General features: G+C 52.8%; 1 protein-coding gene and 1 pseudogene across 2 annotated transcripts; both read right to left on the bottom strand.

The window, feature by feature from the left end:
- Positions 1-350: 350 nt before the first annotated feature.
- On the bottom strand, positions 351-3,627 carry LOC149913712 (scavenger receptor cysteine-rich type 1 protein M130-like; annotated as a pseudogene). The gene is made up of 6 exons (XR_016461003.1): positions 2,755-3,627; positions 2,241-2,549; positions 1,717-2,022; positions 1,251-1,568; positions 860-1,174; positions 351-651 (listed from the first exon to the last, which is right to left on the bottom strand). The product of XR_016461003.1 is annotated as a scavenger receptor cysteine-rich type 1 protein M130-like (transcript).
- Positions 3,628-6,171: 2,544 nt separating this feature from the next.
- LOC116241741 (olfactory receptor 6E1-like) lies at positions 6,172-8,552 on the bottom strand. The gene has a single exon (XM_090129031.1). It carries the CDS (start codon positions 7,716-7,718, stop codon positions 6,771-6,773), a length of 948 nt encoding a protein of 315 aa, XP_089985157.1. The 5' UTR covers positions 7,719-8,552; the 3' UTR covers positions 6,172-6,770.
- Between the last annotated feature and the right edge of the window lie 4,555 nt (positions 8,553-13,107).

Raw genomic sequence — 13,107 nt, forward strand, 5'->3', positions numbered from 1 at the left:
CTGCATGTCCCACGAGTCGTCGCACACAGTTCCCCAGGAGCCACGGTGCCAGACCTCCACTCTGCCCGAGCACCCGTCCTTGCCTCCAACAGCACGGATCTTCTCCCTGTCTGCAGAGGCAGTGACCTCCCATGGCACCGGCACAACTGGGCGAGAAGTCACATGAAGAAGGAGCTCCCACCTGTGCAGCTCGTGGAATTGGGGCACGCAGCTGCCGGCGTCCTTTCTGGCTTTGTCCCTGCAGAAGGAAATGTAGTAGTGAAGGAAGCTGTGCAGGGCGGGCCTCTGCTTGCACCTCGCCGTGACACCTTGGTCGTGGTGAGGGAAGCAGGATCTTGTGCCCAGGTGGCTCACTTACCACTGCAGGTGATGCTGGCCTCTTCTCGCACATCATCGTAGGACTGCAGCTGCCAGGGATCAGAGGGACACTGCCAGAAGGAGCTGTTGCTCTCCCCACACTGCACGCGATCCAGCCAGGCGGTGCCATTCACCCTGCTGTAGTAGATGCTCGTTTCCAGGGTCCCTGTGTCCCCGCAGCCCAGCTCCTTGCACACCAGTGGCGCCGTGTAGGGAGTCATCAAGTTGGAGCAAACGCTCCCCTACGTCCCATTGAGCAGCCATCGCTGTTCTCCAGCCTCAGGGCCGTGAATTCTGGAAGGAGGAAAGGCTCTGGGGGAAGTCGCTGGCTGGGGGCTGGAGAGAGGAAGCCCCCTGTGCTCCCCGCTCAGTATCAGGGTGGCCGTGCTCCCCACTGCCCCCAACCACACTGGTGGATGGGATGTCCCCAGGCCAGGCTCGGGAAGCGGCCTTTGGTGGCCTCAGCCCCCCGGCCTCCCCGTCCTGGGCTCCCAGCACAGACCTGAGCAGATGACTCCCGCATCCTCCTTGTGCCCGCAGTCATGCTGTCCCCAGGCCTCAGCAGAACAGTTCCAGAGAGCAGATTCGGCCCCAGAGCAGTTCATGCCATCCAGCCAGATGTGCCCGGAGCCCTCCCCAAAGCGAGCCGAGCCGGCCGCCTCCACGGCCCATCCGCAGCTCAGCTGGCGGCAAACCACGTTGGCGTCGGCCGTGTCCCAGGCATCGTCGCAGACCGTGCCCCACTGCCCCCGGTAGTAGATCTCCACTCTCCCTGCACATCGCCCAGCCCCGTCCACCAGCCGGACCTGGCGGCTCCCTGCAGCGGGGGGAAGCCCCGGCTGTCAGAGGCCGGCCGCGCGCCCGATCCCACATCCAGGGGACGCGCTGCTCACCCCGGCACACGGCCCCCACGTCCTCCACGATGCCCGCGGCCTCGGGCAGGGAGGTGTTGCAGAGGCTCAGGCCGGCCTCGTGGCCTGCACACCGCACCCCGCGCAGCCCCACGGGGCCCGTCCCTCGCTCGGCCCTCGGCACAGTGTAGGCTGCCTCTGCCTCCTCGCAGCGCAGCTGCCGGCACACCACGCTCGCGTCCTCCATGTCCCACTGATCATCCAGGACTCTGCCCCACGTCCCGCGCTGCAACATCTCCACGTGCCCGTCGCACCGGCTCCCTGCACCCACCAGCCTTAGAGATGCGCTGTGAGGCGGGCCTGGGGGGAGCAGAAATGCCAGGAATGCATGCTGCAGGATTGCTCCGGGGACGGGTTCAGCCTGGTGATGCCATGGGATCCCAGGGGACTTTTGGGTGGCTGTGTGGCACACGAGGCGCAATTCCTGCAGCGTTATCCTGACACACACCTGAGCAAATGACGGCAGCATCGTTCTCATGGGAGCACGCAGAGGCCCCCAGGGCGCTCACCGGGCACTGATCCGGGCTGCTCTCAGTCCCCTCACAGTGGAACCAGTCATTCCACACCGGGCCACTTCCTCTCCCAAAATGCCCTCCTCCAGGAACGGACACCGCAAACCCGCAGCCCAGGTGATGACAGAGAACGTGGGCGTCCAAGAGGTCCCAGCGGGAGGCACAAAGGCTGCCCCATGTTCCCTGCACCTCCACTTCCACCCTGCCCACGCATGCCGTGCTGCCATTCACCAGCCTGAACCCTGTGGATTGAGGACAGAGGAGGATGGAGGGGGGGATTTGTGCTCTGGTTCCCTCAGGACAGGGAGGAGAAGCCAAAGGGACAACACGACGCCACTTCCTTCAGCACTACCTTGGGGCTGCAGAATACCACATCACTCTCCTGTCCTCACACTCGGCACAGCCCTGTCCCTGTCCCTGGCATGCAGTCAGTGTCCAGCAGCCCTCCCTGAGCCCTTACGTGTGCAGGTGACAGCAGCAATGCTTGTCTGGGTGCAGGGCTGGTCCCGAGGGGTTCCCGTGGGGCAGGAGGAGAGGGTGGATTCGTTCCCCACGCACCGCAGCTCTCTGTCCCAGATGGCACCGGTCCCTGCTCCAAAGGGACTTGCTCTGGGGACGGGCAGGGCTGTGCCACACTGAAGATCTCTGCAGACCACATCAGCAGCTTTGGGACCAAAGTGTGAGTCACAGACAGATTTCCACCCATCCCCGTCATGGATCTCCACCCGTCCTGAGCAGCGGCTGTCCCCTCCGACCAGGCGGACAAATCCTGGAGTGAACAAAGGCACCTGTGGGGTCCCAGAGCCCTCTGGCAATTCTGTGTCCCTCCTCACCTCCTCCTCAGCTGGGGACCAAGCAGGGCCCAATGGCAATTCCCCAGGGACCAGCAATGGCAGCACAACTGGCCACATATGATATCTATTTATTGATCCCCCAAATCTGACCACAGAGGTCAGGAATGACTAGTCCCTCACCTGTACATGTAACTGCAGCATCATCACTGTGATCGCAGTACTGTACAAGCTGTTCGCGTTCGCAGTCAGACAGGGCAGACTCAGTGCCTTGACAGCGGACATTATCCATCCAAATGGGGCCAGATCCTAGCACAAATCTTTCATTCCGTGTATTGCTGATTGCTGACCCACAGCCCAGCCGCTTACAAACCACCGCTGCATCTTTCTTGTCCCATTTGTAATCACACACGGTCCCTCACTGCTCCTGGTGTTTCACTTCCACTCTCCCATCACAGCGCCCGCTGCCGTCCGCCAGCCTGATCTCTGCTGCCCCTTCAAACATCAACATGGGATCTGTCAGGAGAGACCCAAGCCCCAAACTGGGAGACCCCAGATCCCCAGGCAGTCACAGTCACAAGAGTTGGGGTGGGAGACATCGCATTGCCTGTTTCTACATCACCAGACTCACTACCATCCCCAGGGCTTTCCATGTTCCCAGGAAGCACCAAGCTGATCCTGAGGATCACCCCAACCCAGAGGATCAGACCCTGCTCGACCAGGGTCCCCAGGGATAACCCTGAGGAGTCTGGCTGTGCTCTGGGGATTTCTGTGTGCCACCATTACCAGCTGGGCCACCGGCACAGCAAGAGCACTGTGCTGGTGAGCAAGGGGTCACAGAAGGATGCTTCATTGTCTGGAAATATAACCAGGGCTGCCATAAACTCAATAGTCCTGGAAAATGATGATACACTCATCCACCGAGAGAGACACGGAATAAAGCACAGGGTCCATATGCTTCAGCACCTTCTGTCCTTGTTTCAGTGGCACTTAGAAAGAATTCTCCTTCCCATGGGGTCCCAATGACCACGAGTGCTCGCTGGCCCCAGGCCAGCTTGGACTGCTGGTCAAGGCAGCTGGCACTTACCTCTGCACGGCTGCACCCAGAGGAGGAGCCACAGCACCTGAGGGCATAGGAGTCCTTCTGTCCCCATCCTGAGCCTCCCGTCCTGCTGGCACAGCCCTGTGGCGCCCAACTCCCTGCTGCAGCTCCTGAGGGCTTTGGGGACAATGACACCAGGAGAGCAATATAGCTCTGCAGCTGATTACGCAGATGCAGAAGAAGCCAATCAAAGCAGCAGTCTCCTTTTAAGACCTTCTCAGAAGTTGTCTCCCCTCCAAGGCAGCCCAGCCCTCCAATGAACTTCTCCAGAGCTCTTCATGACCATATATGAGGGACGGCTCCGCTGTGGGTTCCACGTCGCTGTGACGGGAATCACCGCGTTGGCTGTAGGAGGACGTGGCTCTATCACCATCTCACCACTTGCACTCTGCAGGAGCGCTGAGCATCTCTTGTGCCGGGAATGCCCAACAGACCAAGATGGGAATGTCCAGCTGGCCCCACGCTGCAGGAACCGCAGGGTTGGGACCAGGGCTGTGTCCGTAAGGGAGGGGAACAGCCCCTAGGCCTGCTGCAGACCCTGCTGTACCAGGAGCAGTGGCTGGGAAAGGTCCTTGGGCAAGGTCAGAGCCCCATACTGGAAGTGCTGGCTCACCCATTCCTCCTTGGTGGGCGCCATGTGTGTCCCCAGAAGGAGCTGGAGCTGGGACAGATCCTGCCCTGGCAGCAGACTAGGATCTGCAGACTGAGTCTAGGGGCTCAGAAGCGTCCCCAGCACTCAGCGTGTCGCCCAGGGGCCGTTATTCCTCACAGAGCACTGGGAGTTGGAGCCCACCCACCGCTGCAGGTGCACAAACCACAGCCCCGTGTCACAGCGCTCAGGCAGGAAGACAGTGGTTTCCTCCTGGCTCTGTGCCCAGCACGTCACTGCGGTGTCCCCGAGCCGCCTTCACCACGGCTGCACCAGCCAGGGCTGCGGGGCTGCTCCTTCGGCCTCACGGGCACGGGGCAGGGTCCTGACCCCTGGGACATCCCACTGACCACAGCGGCCAACTGCGCTGAGACACGTGGCCACGGGGTAACGGCAGTGATGTGGCACAGCTCATGCTGAGAGCTCGTGGTTATAGGGATGGTATAGAAAACACTTGGTATAGAAAGGTATAGAGATGGTATAGAAAGCACTGCTGCAGTGGGCTGCGGTGGGGAAGAGGACAGCCATCCCAGCCAGACCCAGAAGGCATTAAGCACTGGTAAGAATTATGTCGACTGCTTGACAGACACTCTCTGTGTATGTCCTGCATTAATGACCAAAGGATATGGAGCTGTCTTCATGTTTATGAATTCAGATCTACGTTCCATCATGTTTACTTCCTGGTTTTTCCTTATTGTGCCACTTCTGAAGACTTCAATCAGACAGCTCTCCAGAAATTAACATTCTCACACTCCACGTGTCCTTGTAAATCAATGAATCTGCCACTTTTCCAGACACTCTATCCTTTCATCCATGTTACCAGTGAATGTGCTTTAGCAATATAGGGCCCAGCCTCTCCTGGATTTCCTTAACAGGGCTTGGCCCCAGGTTTGGCTTCAGGAAGTGACCCTGGTGTTTGGTTTTGCCGTGAAACTGGTGGTGGACTTATAAACCCCAGCAAAGATAGGAGTACCTTCTGGATATGAGGTGCATAGACGGACAGTCCTGAAGGAATTCCCACCTGCCAGTGTGTTACCAACAGGCTTCCTTGTCAATTTTGCTGTTAAGGATGAAGAGAACCAGGCTTGGGTCAGGCCACAGCAGAAGTGTGTAGTGTTGTCCCCCAGGGCTCTTGAAGTGCCGGGACATGGGAAAATGAGAATGGAACTGCAGTTTGTAGCAGGAGGCTGTCCTTTTCCCTGCCTTCAAAGCCTCTTGACGCTTCCCACCCAAATTTCCTAGGACATTCCCCTGTTGGAGTTGTGGTCCTTTTACTGTCCATGGCAGCCTGTCTTCTCTGCCCAGTGCCTCAGAGAAGGACATGGGACAGAAGATGGTCACAGCAATGCCAGACATCACCCTGGGACTTCTGGATGAATTTTTAGAATGGATGAATGCAGCTTAAGCCAATTTTACTTTTGCAGGGTTTCAATTCTTATTCTCATCGACATCTGCTTGCTCTGAAACCGTTTGAGATGTAGTGGTGAAGACATTGCCAAATACAGTCACCAGGTAGATGAGGAGCAAGAAGAGAAAGTGAGCCTGGTATGAGGGACAGATTCCTGACAGGAGGAACTCTACCAGTGATGTCGGACTCTCCCCCTTCCCTTCCTCTATGCCATGGACTTTGTCTTCTTCTGCAGACTTTCCAGAGAGGGGAACTACAAGACAGAACGGGCAGTGCTCAATTTACCTGAGGACCATGGAATAATTCCAGTTGGCAAACAGTTAGCAGCAACAGCCCTACCACAATCTCCTCTCTAGCTGAGCAGGATGGAGAAATGTTAGTGAGATATGTAAAATATACATATATGCTATATGTATTTGTCTGTCTGTCTGCCTATATGTCTATCTATTTGTCTATCTGTCTATCTATCTAGGTACATACCTTTAGCAGCTGGGTTCAGACTCTCAGTCTGTCCAGCATCTGTCCCAGGGTTCCACTCTGGGCCCCAGCTGTGGGCACCTAGATATATAAGCCTCCATGGCCATAGCTGCAGTCCAGCTGTGGGCACAGACCACCCCAGTCACACACACACCTAAATTCATTCCGTCCCCACCTTGTTCTGTCCAATGGCTGCACTGCCACGTACACGTCATGCAGAAGAGAGAACTTCACTCAGCAAAGAGTAGAAATAGCGTTTAATGGAAGACAGAAGAATAGAGTGAAATGGAAGACAAGACAAAGTGTGCAGATCAGGTGCAGAGCAGTACCAGATAAATGTATACTTGACAAGCCCTTTCCATCTCCTAACCCCTTGTTTTTTTCCCACACTTGTCGCACTTTACGTCACCTTAATGCCCAGTTTTCCTGCCTTTGGAACCTCCCTAAAATCCCTTAAGAACACTTCTGCAATCCAAAGATGCTTCTCCTCTACATAGTGTGTCCTACACCCCAGCAGCATTATATACAATAGCAGATAATTCAGATTGCTGTCCAGAAATGCATCACGACTGAGGGAAAAGCTGCGCTCTTGCATAGGCAATGGCATCCTTCAGGACCAGAGCCACAAGCTTGTTTCTAAGGCTGTAGATGAAAGGGTTTAAGAACAGGTACAGGACAGTGTTCAGTAAAGCCACAATTTCGTTGGTCTCCAAAGAAGCATGTTCTGGGGGATGTGAATAGAGATCAAGGCAGCTTCCAAATGCAATGGCCAATGAGACGAGATGGGAAGAACAAGTAGCAAAAGCTTTTTTCCTCCTGGAAGGCATGTGTAGAATACAGAAAAAGATGCACACGTAAGATGACAGAGTTAAACACAGTGAACCCAGCACAATGAACAGGATCAAAACGGAGTCTATTCTCCACAGCAAGTTGGTGTCAGAGCAGGACAGCTGGAATAAGGGGGAGTTGTCACAGAAAAAGTGCTGGATCTTGTTTGAACCACAGAAAGTGAGCTTTGAGAGCAGTACCAGGTGGTAAGTCATGAACATGAAGCCTGAGACCCAAGCAGCAGCAACCAGGAGGATGCAGAGCTGCTGCGTCATGATGGCAGCATAGCGCAAGGGCTGGCAGATGGCAAGGAAACGGTCAAAGGACATGAGCACAAGGAGAATGAACTCCGTACAACCCAGGGCAAAATAGAAATAGGACTGGGCAAAGCAGCCGCTTACAGAGATTGCTCTCCTGCCAGAGCTCAGAATCACCAGCAACTTGATGCTTGTGCAGGAGGTAAACCAGATTTCCAGGAATGCCAGGTTGCCAGTGAAAAAGTACATAGGGATTTGCAGGCGGCTATCCACACACACGAGGAAAACGATGGTTGTATTCCCCATCACTGTCGTCAGGTATATGAGTAGGAGGACCAGAGAGAGGAAGAACTGCAGCCTTTGATTAAGCCCTGAGAAACCCTCGAGGATGAATTCAGTAACGACAGTTTCATTTCCTTGTCCCATGGCCAACTCCAGTTCATCCTGCTGAGAGAGGAACCCGGCACAAAGAAGTGCAATGATCTCACAGTCTGGATGCAAGACTTTATCCTTCCTTCTCTTCTTCTCCCTTGCTGGCAGGCCTCCTGTACATCACAGACAAAGACACTGCAGAAGTGGATCTGTCACACGCTCTCACCTGCTGCTATTCTGCACAGAAATGCAGTAGTTTCCAAAGAGTTTCTAATTGTTATCACTACCAAACATCCTAAACGCCTTACATTTCTGAGGGGAAATAAAATTCACCGTAAAATTCTTAAGGATGGTCCAGGTTAGAAAAAATAGGAGGAGGCTCGCAAAAGGTACTGCTGTGCAGATACTTCAGGCTGAGCAAGTTAACTTCCTCCTATGCAGTCAGTGCAGAGTGAGAGAAGAGTGAAAGAGACGGATAAGCTTTGTTTTGCAGGGCATCTATAGGCTGGCTCTTTCTCTTGTCTCCATTGACTGGAGAGCAAGCTTGGGGAAAACAAATTCTCACAAGCACAGCAGAGAAATAGATGAAACTCATTACTGAAGTCTCAAATCTGTGGTGTCATTGGTAAATTACTCTCTTCTGAAAATCAAAATAAACATTTAAGAGAAGGAAGCAGATCTAAAACATAGGCAGTCAAGCCTGACTTTTTCTCCGTTGCCTTTCAGTTTTTTAGACATAGAAAGAAGTGCAGCAGATGATTGCAAAAAGAGAACTTCTCGAGATGCAAGGATGGAGCAGGAGGAGCTGTGAGGGGATAGTGCAGTGATAACTCAAGTTATAGCAAAAAGATCCGTGCATTTTTATGTTTGATAAACACAGACCTGTGAATAGTGGAAAATACGCAGCTGTTCTTTCAATTTTGATAAGAAATTTGAGAGCAGTTTCAAGACTCCTGAGCAAATAATCAAGTTTTGGTATATTTGAAACTATGTTCAGTTTCATATCAGATAAATACATCATCTGCAAATTTTCAAACGGAATGTATAGAAGCTGGCCTGAGCCAGCAATGTGTCCTTGCAGCTCAGAAAGCCAACTTTACCCTGGGCTGCATCAAAAGAAGCGTGGCCAGCAGGGAGAGGGAGGTGATCTGCCCCTCTACTCTGCGCTGGTGAGGCCTCACCTGGAGGGCTGTGTCCAGATGTGAAATCCTCAGTGCAGGGGAGATATGAACCTGTTGGAGGGCATCCAGAGGAGGGCCACAGAAATGACCCAAGGGATGGAACACCTTCCTTATGAGGGCAGTCTGAGAGAGCAGGGGCTGTTCAGGCTGTCGAAGAGAAGGCTCTAAGGAGACCTGAAAGCAGCATTTCAGTAACTAAAGTGGGTCTCAAAGAACACAGTGGACAGATTCTTTAGCAGGGTCTGTTGTGACAGGAAAAGGGGAATTGGTTTCAAACTAAACGAGGGGAGATTTAGATTGGATATAAGGAAGAAGTTTTCTACAATGAGGGTAGTGAAACGCTGGAGCAGGTTGTCCAGAGAGGTTGTGGTCCCTCCTGGACACAACCAAGGCCAGGCTGGACCAGGCTCTGAGCAACCTGATCTAGCTGTAGATATCCAGGTTCGTTACAGGGGTGTTGGCCAAGGTGACCTGTAAGTGTTCCTTCCAACTCAAACAATTCCATCATTCTTACACAAACTCTCTTCCTCTATGGGTCCTGCCAGGTGCTTAGGCAGAGGGAATCCCGCAGTCAGCATGCCAGCCTTGCACTTCTGTTGGCCTTTCAGGGACACTGTCAAGTGTGATCCTTAATGCACAGATCCCAGCCACGAGGGATCTCATGAAGCCCCACAATTCCTGCCCTGTCCCAAGGAGACAAGCACCCCAAGTTTAGGGGTAGAAGAAGGGTTGAAGATGTGGAGAGTAGAACGCAGGAACAGGGTCTGTGAGTGTTAGATATTCAGGTTGGGAATTAAAGATTAGAATTTACCTTCCAGAGGATAAGAAAAGGTTAGTGAGAAGGTTTGGTGTTCTTCTGCTGAGGCGTTCAGGTCAGTGTTAGGGAATGGGCAAGCTCTGTGGGCTGCGGTTTTGTTTCGGACTGGTGTGAGGGTTAGCATTCAATATTCCATTTGAATGCTAGCAAGAAAAGCTAGGGTTTTGAATGAGCAAGAGAGTAGAAGTAAGGCGAAAGGACTATGAGTTTGAGTTCTGGCTTTAAGGGAAGCTTTGAGGCTCAAAGTCACTGTAGTGCACTGCTGTCAGTGGCATTTAGGGGTGGAAATAAGGCTTATGGTTAGTGGTTTTCACAGTCAGTCACAGCAGCAGCAGCATTACTTGAACCCTTCTTACCGCTTCAAAATCTTTCTTTTCTGCTGGCCCTGCCTTTCTTGTCTCCCCCAGATAGATCTCTTTTCTCTGGGCTTTTGCTTATCTCCCAAATCAGCCATCATATTAGCAGAGCCTTCTGATATCTTTCATGATTTCAGAGCTTGTCTCTCACCTCTGTTGGCCACTCCGTTGCTGACACAGAAGTGGCATCTTAGTCAGGAGGAGGAAGGACACCAAGTTCTGTTAGAGGACCCTGCACCACCTTCCCAGCAGCTCTGCCTTGCCCCAGAGGTGCTCTACCTACCTACCAGTCCGTGTTCCAGAATGGCTCCTATAGGTCCTGTGTGACTTTTCCCTGGTCCTCGTGCATGCTTCAGCTACACCGGGGCAGCTTGGAGGCAGCGGCTACTTCTGCATAGAAAACAGAAAGAAGCCGTGAGGAAAGAGTTGAAACTTCTGGTATGACAGTCCATTTCAAGACTTCTTCTTGAATGAGGTCTCTTAGGAATTGAGGAAGAAGGGATCCCATGGTTGGTTAACGGATCATCAGAAGACAGTGGCAGATGTGAGCCTAAAAGCACAGATCCCAGCCAGGAGTCAAAGGATGACTTGTCAGCTATTCCAGAAAGCAGCCACTTCACAGCCTGCTTAACAAACACATGATTCCAACTGAGTCATGGGTTTCTGAGGACAAGTGACCTCGTAACCACATACCTACCCAACAGCCCTCTTTTTCGTTAAGGACTTGACCAGATAGAAGTCAGCTGGTTATGATCCTTCAGGCCCATGGCAGCTCCTGATTCCCCCAGAAAAATCCATTCTGCCGTCAGCCCCATCGCATCCTCTATAGCCCCAGGCATCATGACTCTAGGAACTGGAGACCATTGACCATGGGCAGCAGCAATCATCATGAAACTCCTGAGCCAGCTCTGAAGACATAACAGACCATTCTGGGACGCTGATCCCATCACACTGATCCCACAGAAAAGAAGTGTCCTGGTTCCAGGTGGGACAGATTATTTTTTTTTTTCCTAATGTCTGGCATTGTGCTCTATTGTGGCTGCAGCACAGAGCACAGCCCTGAGGGCTCCGTGTCCCATGTTGGCTGCAGGCTGTGCAGCCGGGGGTGCAGCCGGGTGCCCAGGGCTGTCCTGCAGAGCAGGTCCCTGCTGTGCCCCAGGGCTGTGTGCTGGGGCAGGGACTCTGCTGCCTGCCAGGCTCAGCACTCAAATCCATGGAAGGGGAAGCCAGGCAAAACATCACAGGTCCTGCATGAGTGGGAAAAATCAACCTGATCAACCCAAAACACAGAAAGGAAGCATGCAGCCAGTGGAAACTGGAAGAGCTACATTGGCAATGACACGGAGACTTTGTCCAAGTACACATGCAGAGATGAGGTTAGGAAAGCTAGAACTCAGATTCAGTTAAATCTTCCCAAGCATATAAAAGGCAACAAGGAAGGCTTCTAGAAATGTAGGAAGGAAAATGCTAGGGAAAATGTGGGGCCATTCTGAATGGAGCAGGGTTCATGGTTAAGGAGGTTATGGAAAAGGGTGTGATACTCAGTTCCTCCCTGAAGTCCTTCTTTATTAGCCAGGCTGGGCTTCATGGAATCCTAGGTGCCTGAGATGGTGGATATATTTTGATGCAAGGCAGATGTACTCTTGGTGAAAGGGAAAGTGATTGGGAAATACTTAAGCAAAGAGGATGTACAGGATCCTGAGTTGGAAGGATCCAAAAAACCCAGGAATCATAGAAAGGCTTGGATTAGAAAGGGCTTTAAATCCCATCCAGTTCCAACCCCACTCCGTACATCAGGATGCTCAGTGCCCCGTCTGAACTTGTCTTGAGCATTCCCAGGGATGGGACATGTGCAGATGCTCTGGGCTACCTGTTCCCTTGCCTCACCATGTGATGTGAGGAGTGTTAGCAATTCCCTCCTAACATCTACTGTAAAACTCTTTTTTAGTTTAGAACCAGTCTCCCCTTCTCTATCTTTATCAGACTGTGTAAAAAGTCGGCCTACATCTTTTTTATGATCTGGGGAACTCACACTACATCCTTTTGTATGATGGAGGGAAGACACTGCACAAAACGTGGCCTCCAGATTTCAATTCCCCAACACAGGAAAGATGTCAGCGAGCCAGAGCAGGTTTGGGAAGGCACATTCAAGGTGACTGGAGCTGGAGCACTACACCTGTGCAGAGAGGCTGAGGACCATGGCTTATCATAAAATCACAGAACTCTTTGAGGAGGAAGGGATCCCTAAAGGTCATCTAGTCCAACTCCCATGCAGTGTACAGGGACACCTACAGCTAGATCAGGTTACGCAGAGCCCCGTCCAGCCCGACCTTGAATGTCTCCAGGAATGGGGTTTTGTCAACAGCTTAAGGGCTGGTTTGGCCCGGTTCCATGACTGGCGGGGTGGAGCAGGTCCAAAGAAGGGCAGCAAGGCTGGGGAAGGGCTTGGAGAATATGGCCTATGAGGAGAGACTGAAGGGACTGGGGCTGGTTAGTGTGGGGAAGAGGAGCTGAGGGGAGACCTTACTGCTCTCTTCCAGCAGCTGAGAGGTGATTGCAGCAGAGCGGGGTTGGTCTCTTCTCACTGCTGACAGGTGACAGGACGAGGGAAATGGCCTCGAGTTGTGAAAGAGGACGTTTAGGTCGGATACCGAGGTTGGAAAAACTTCTTTCCCAAAGGGCTGTCAGGCACTGCAATGGGCTGCCCAGGGAGGTGGTTGAGTCACCATGCCTGGATGTGTTTAACAGCCGTCTGGATGCGGTGCTCAGGGACGTGATTTAGCGCAGGGCTGTTAGTTAGGGTAGGATGGTCAGGCTGTGCCTGGACTCGATCATCCTGAAGCTCTTTCCAACCTCAGCCATTCCATCATTCTATGATTCTACGATTCCATATCCACTCCAAGTGCATCCCATATCCAGAGCCCATCCCATACATATCCCAATTCCTGATATGCCATCCCACATCCATATTCCCACAGTCCAGTCCCAAATCTCACATTCCGAGCCCACAGTCAACATCCCAACCCCACATCCTACAGCCCACATCCCAATCCCAGTTCCAAATCTCATTCCCAGGCCCTCATCCCAAG

Source organism: Phasianus colchicus, chromosome 35, assembly GCF_987193195.1.
Source record: "Phasianus colchicus chromosome 35, bPhaCol1.hap1.1, whole genome shotgun sequence".
NCBI classification, from domain to species: domain Eukaryota; kingdom Metazoa; phylum Chordata; class Aves; order Galliformes; family Phasianidae; genus Phasianus; species Phasianus colchicus.

Coding starts and splice junctions, on each gene's coding strand:
- LOC116241741 (XM_090129031.1), bottom strand. CDS start 7,718: ATGGGACAAGGAAATGAAACTGTCGTTACTGAATTCATCCTCGAGGGT.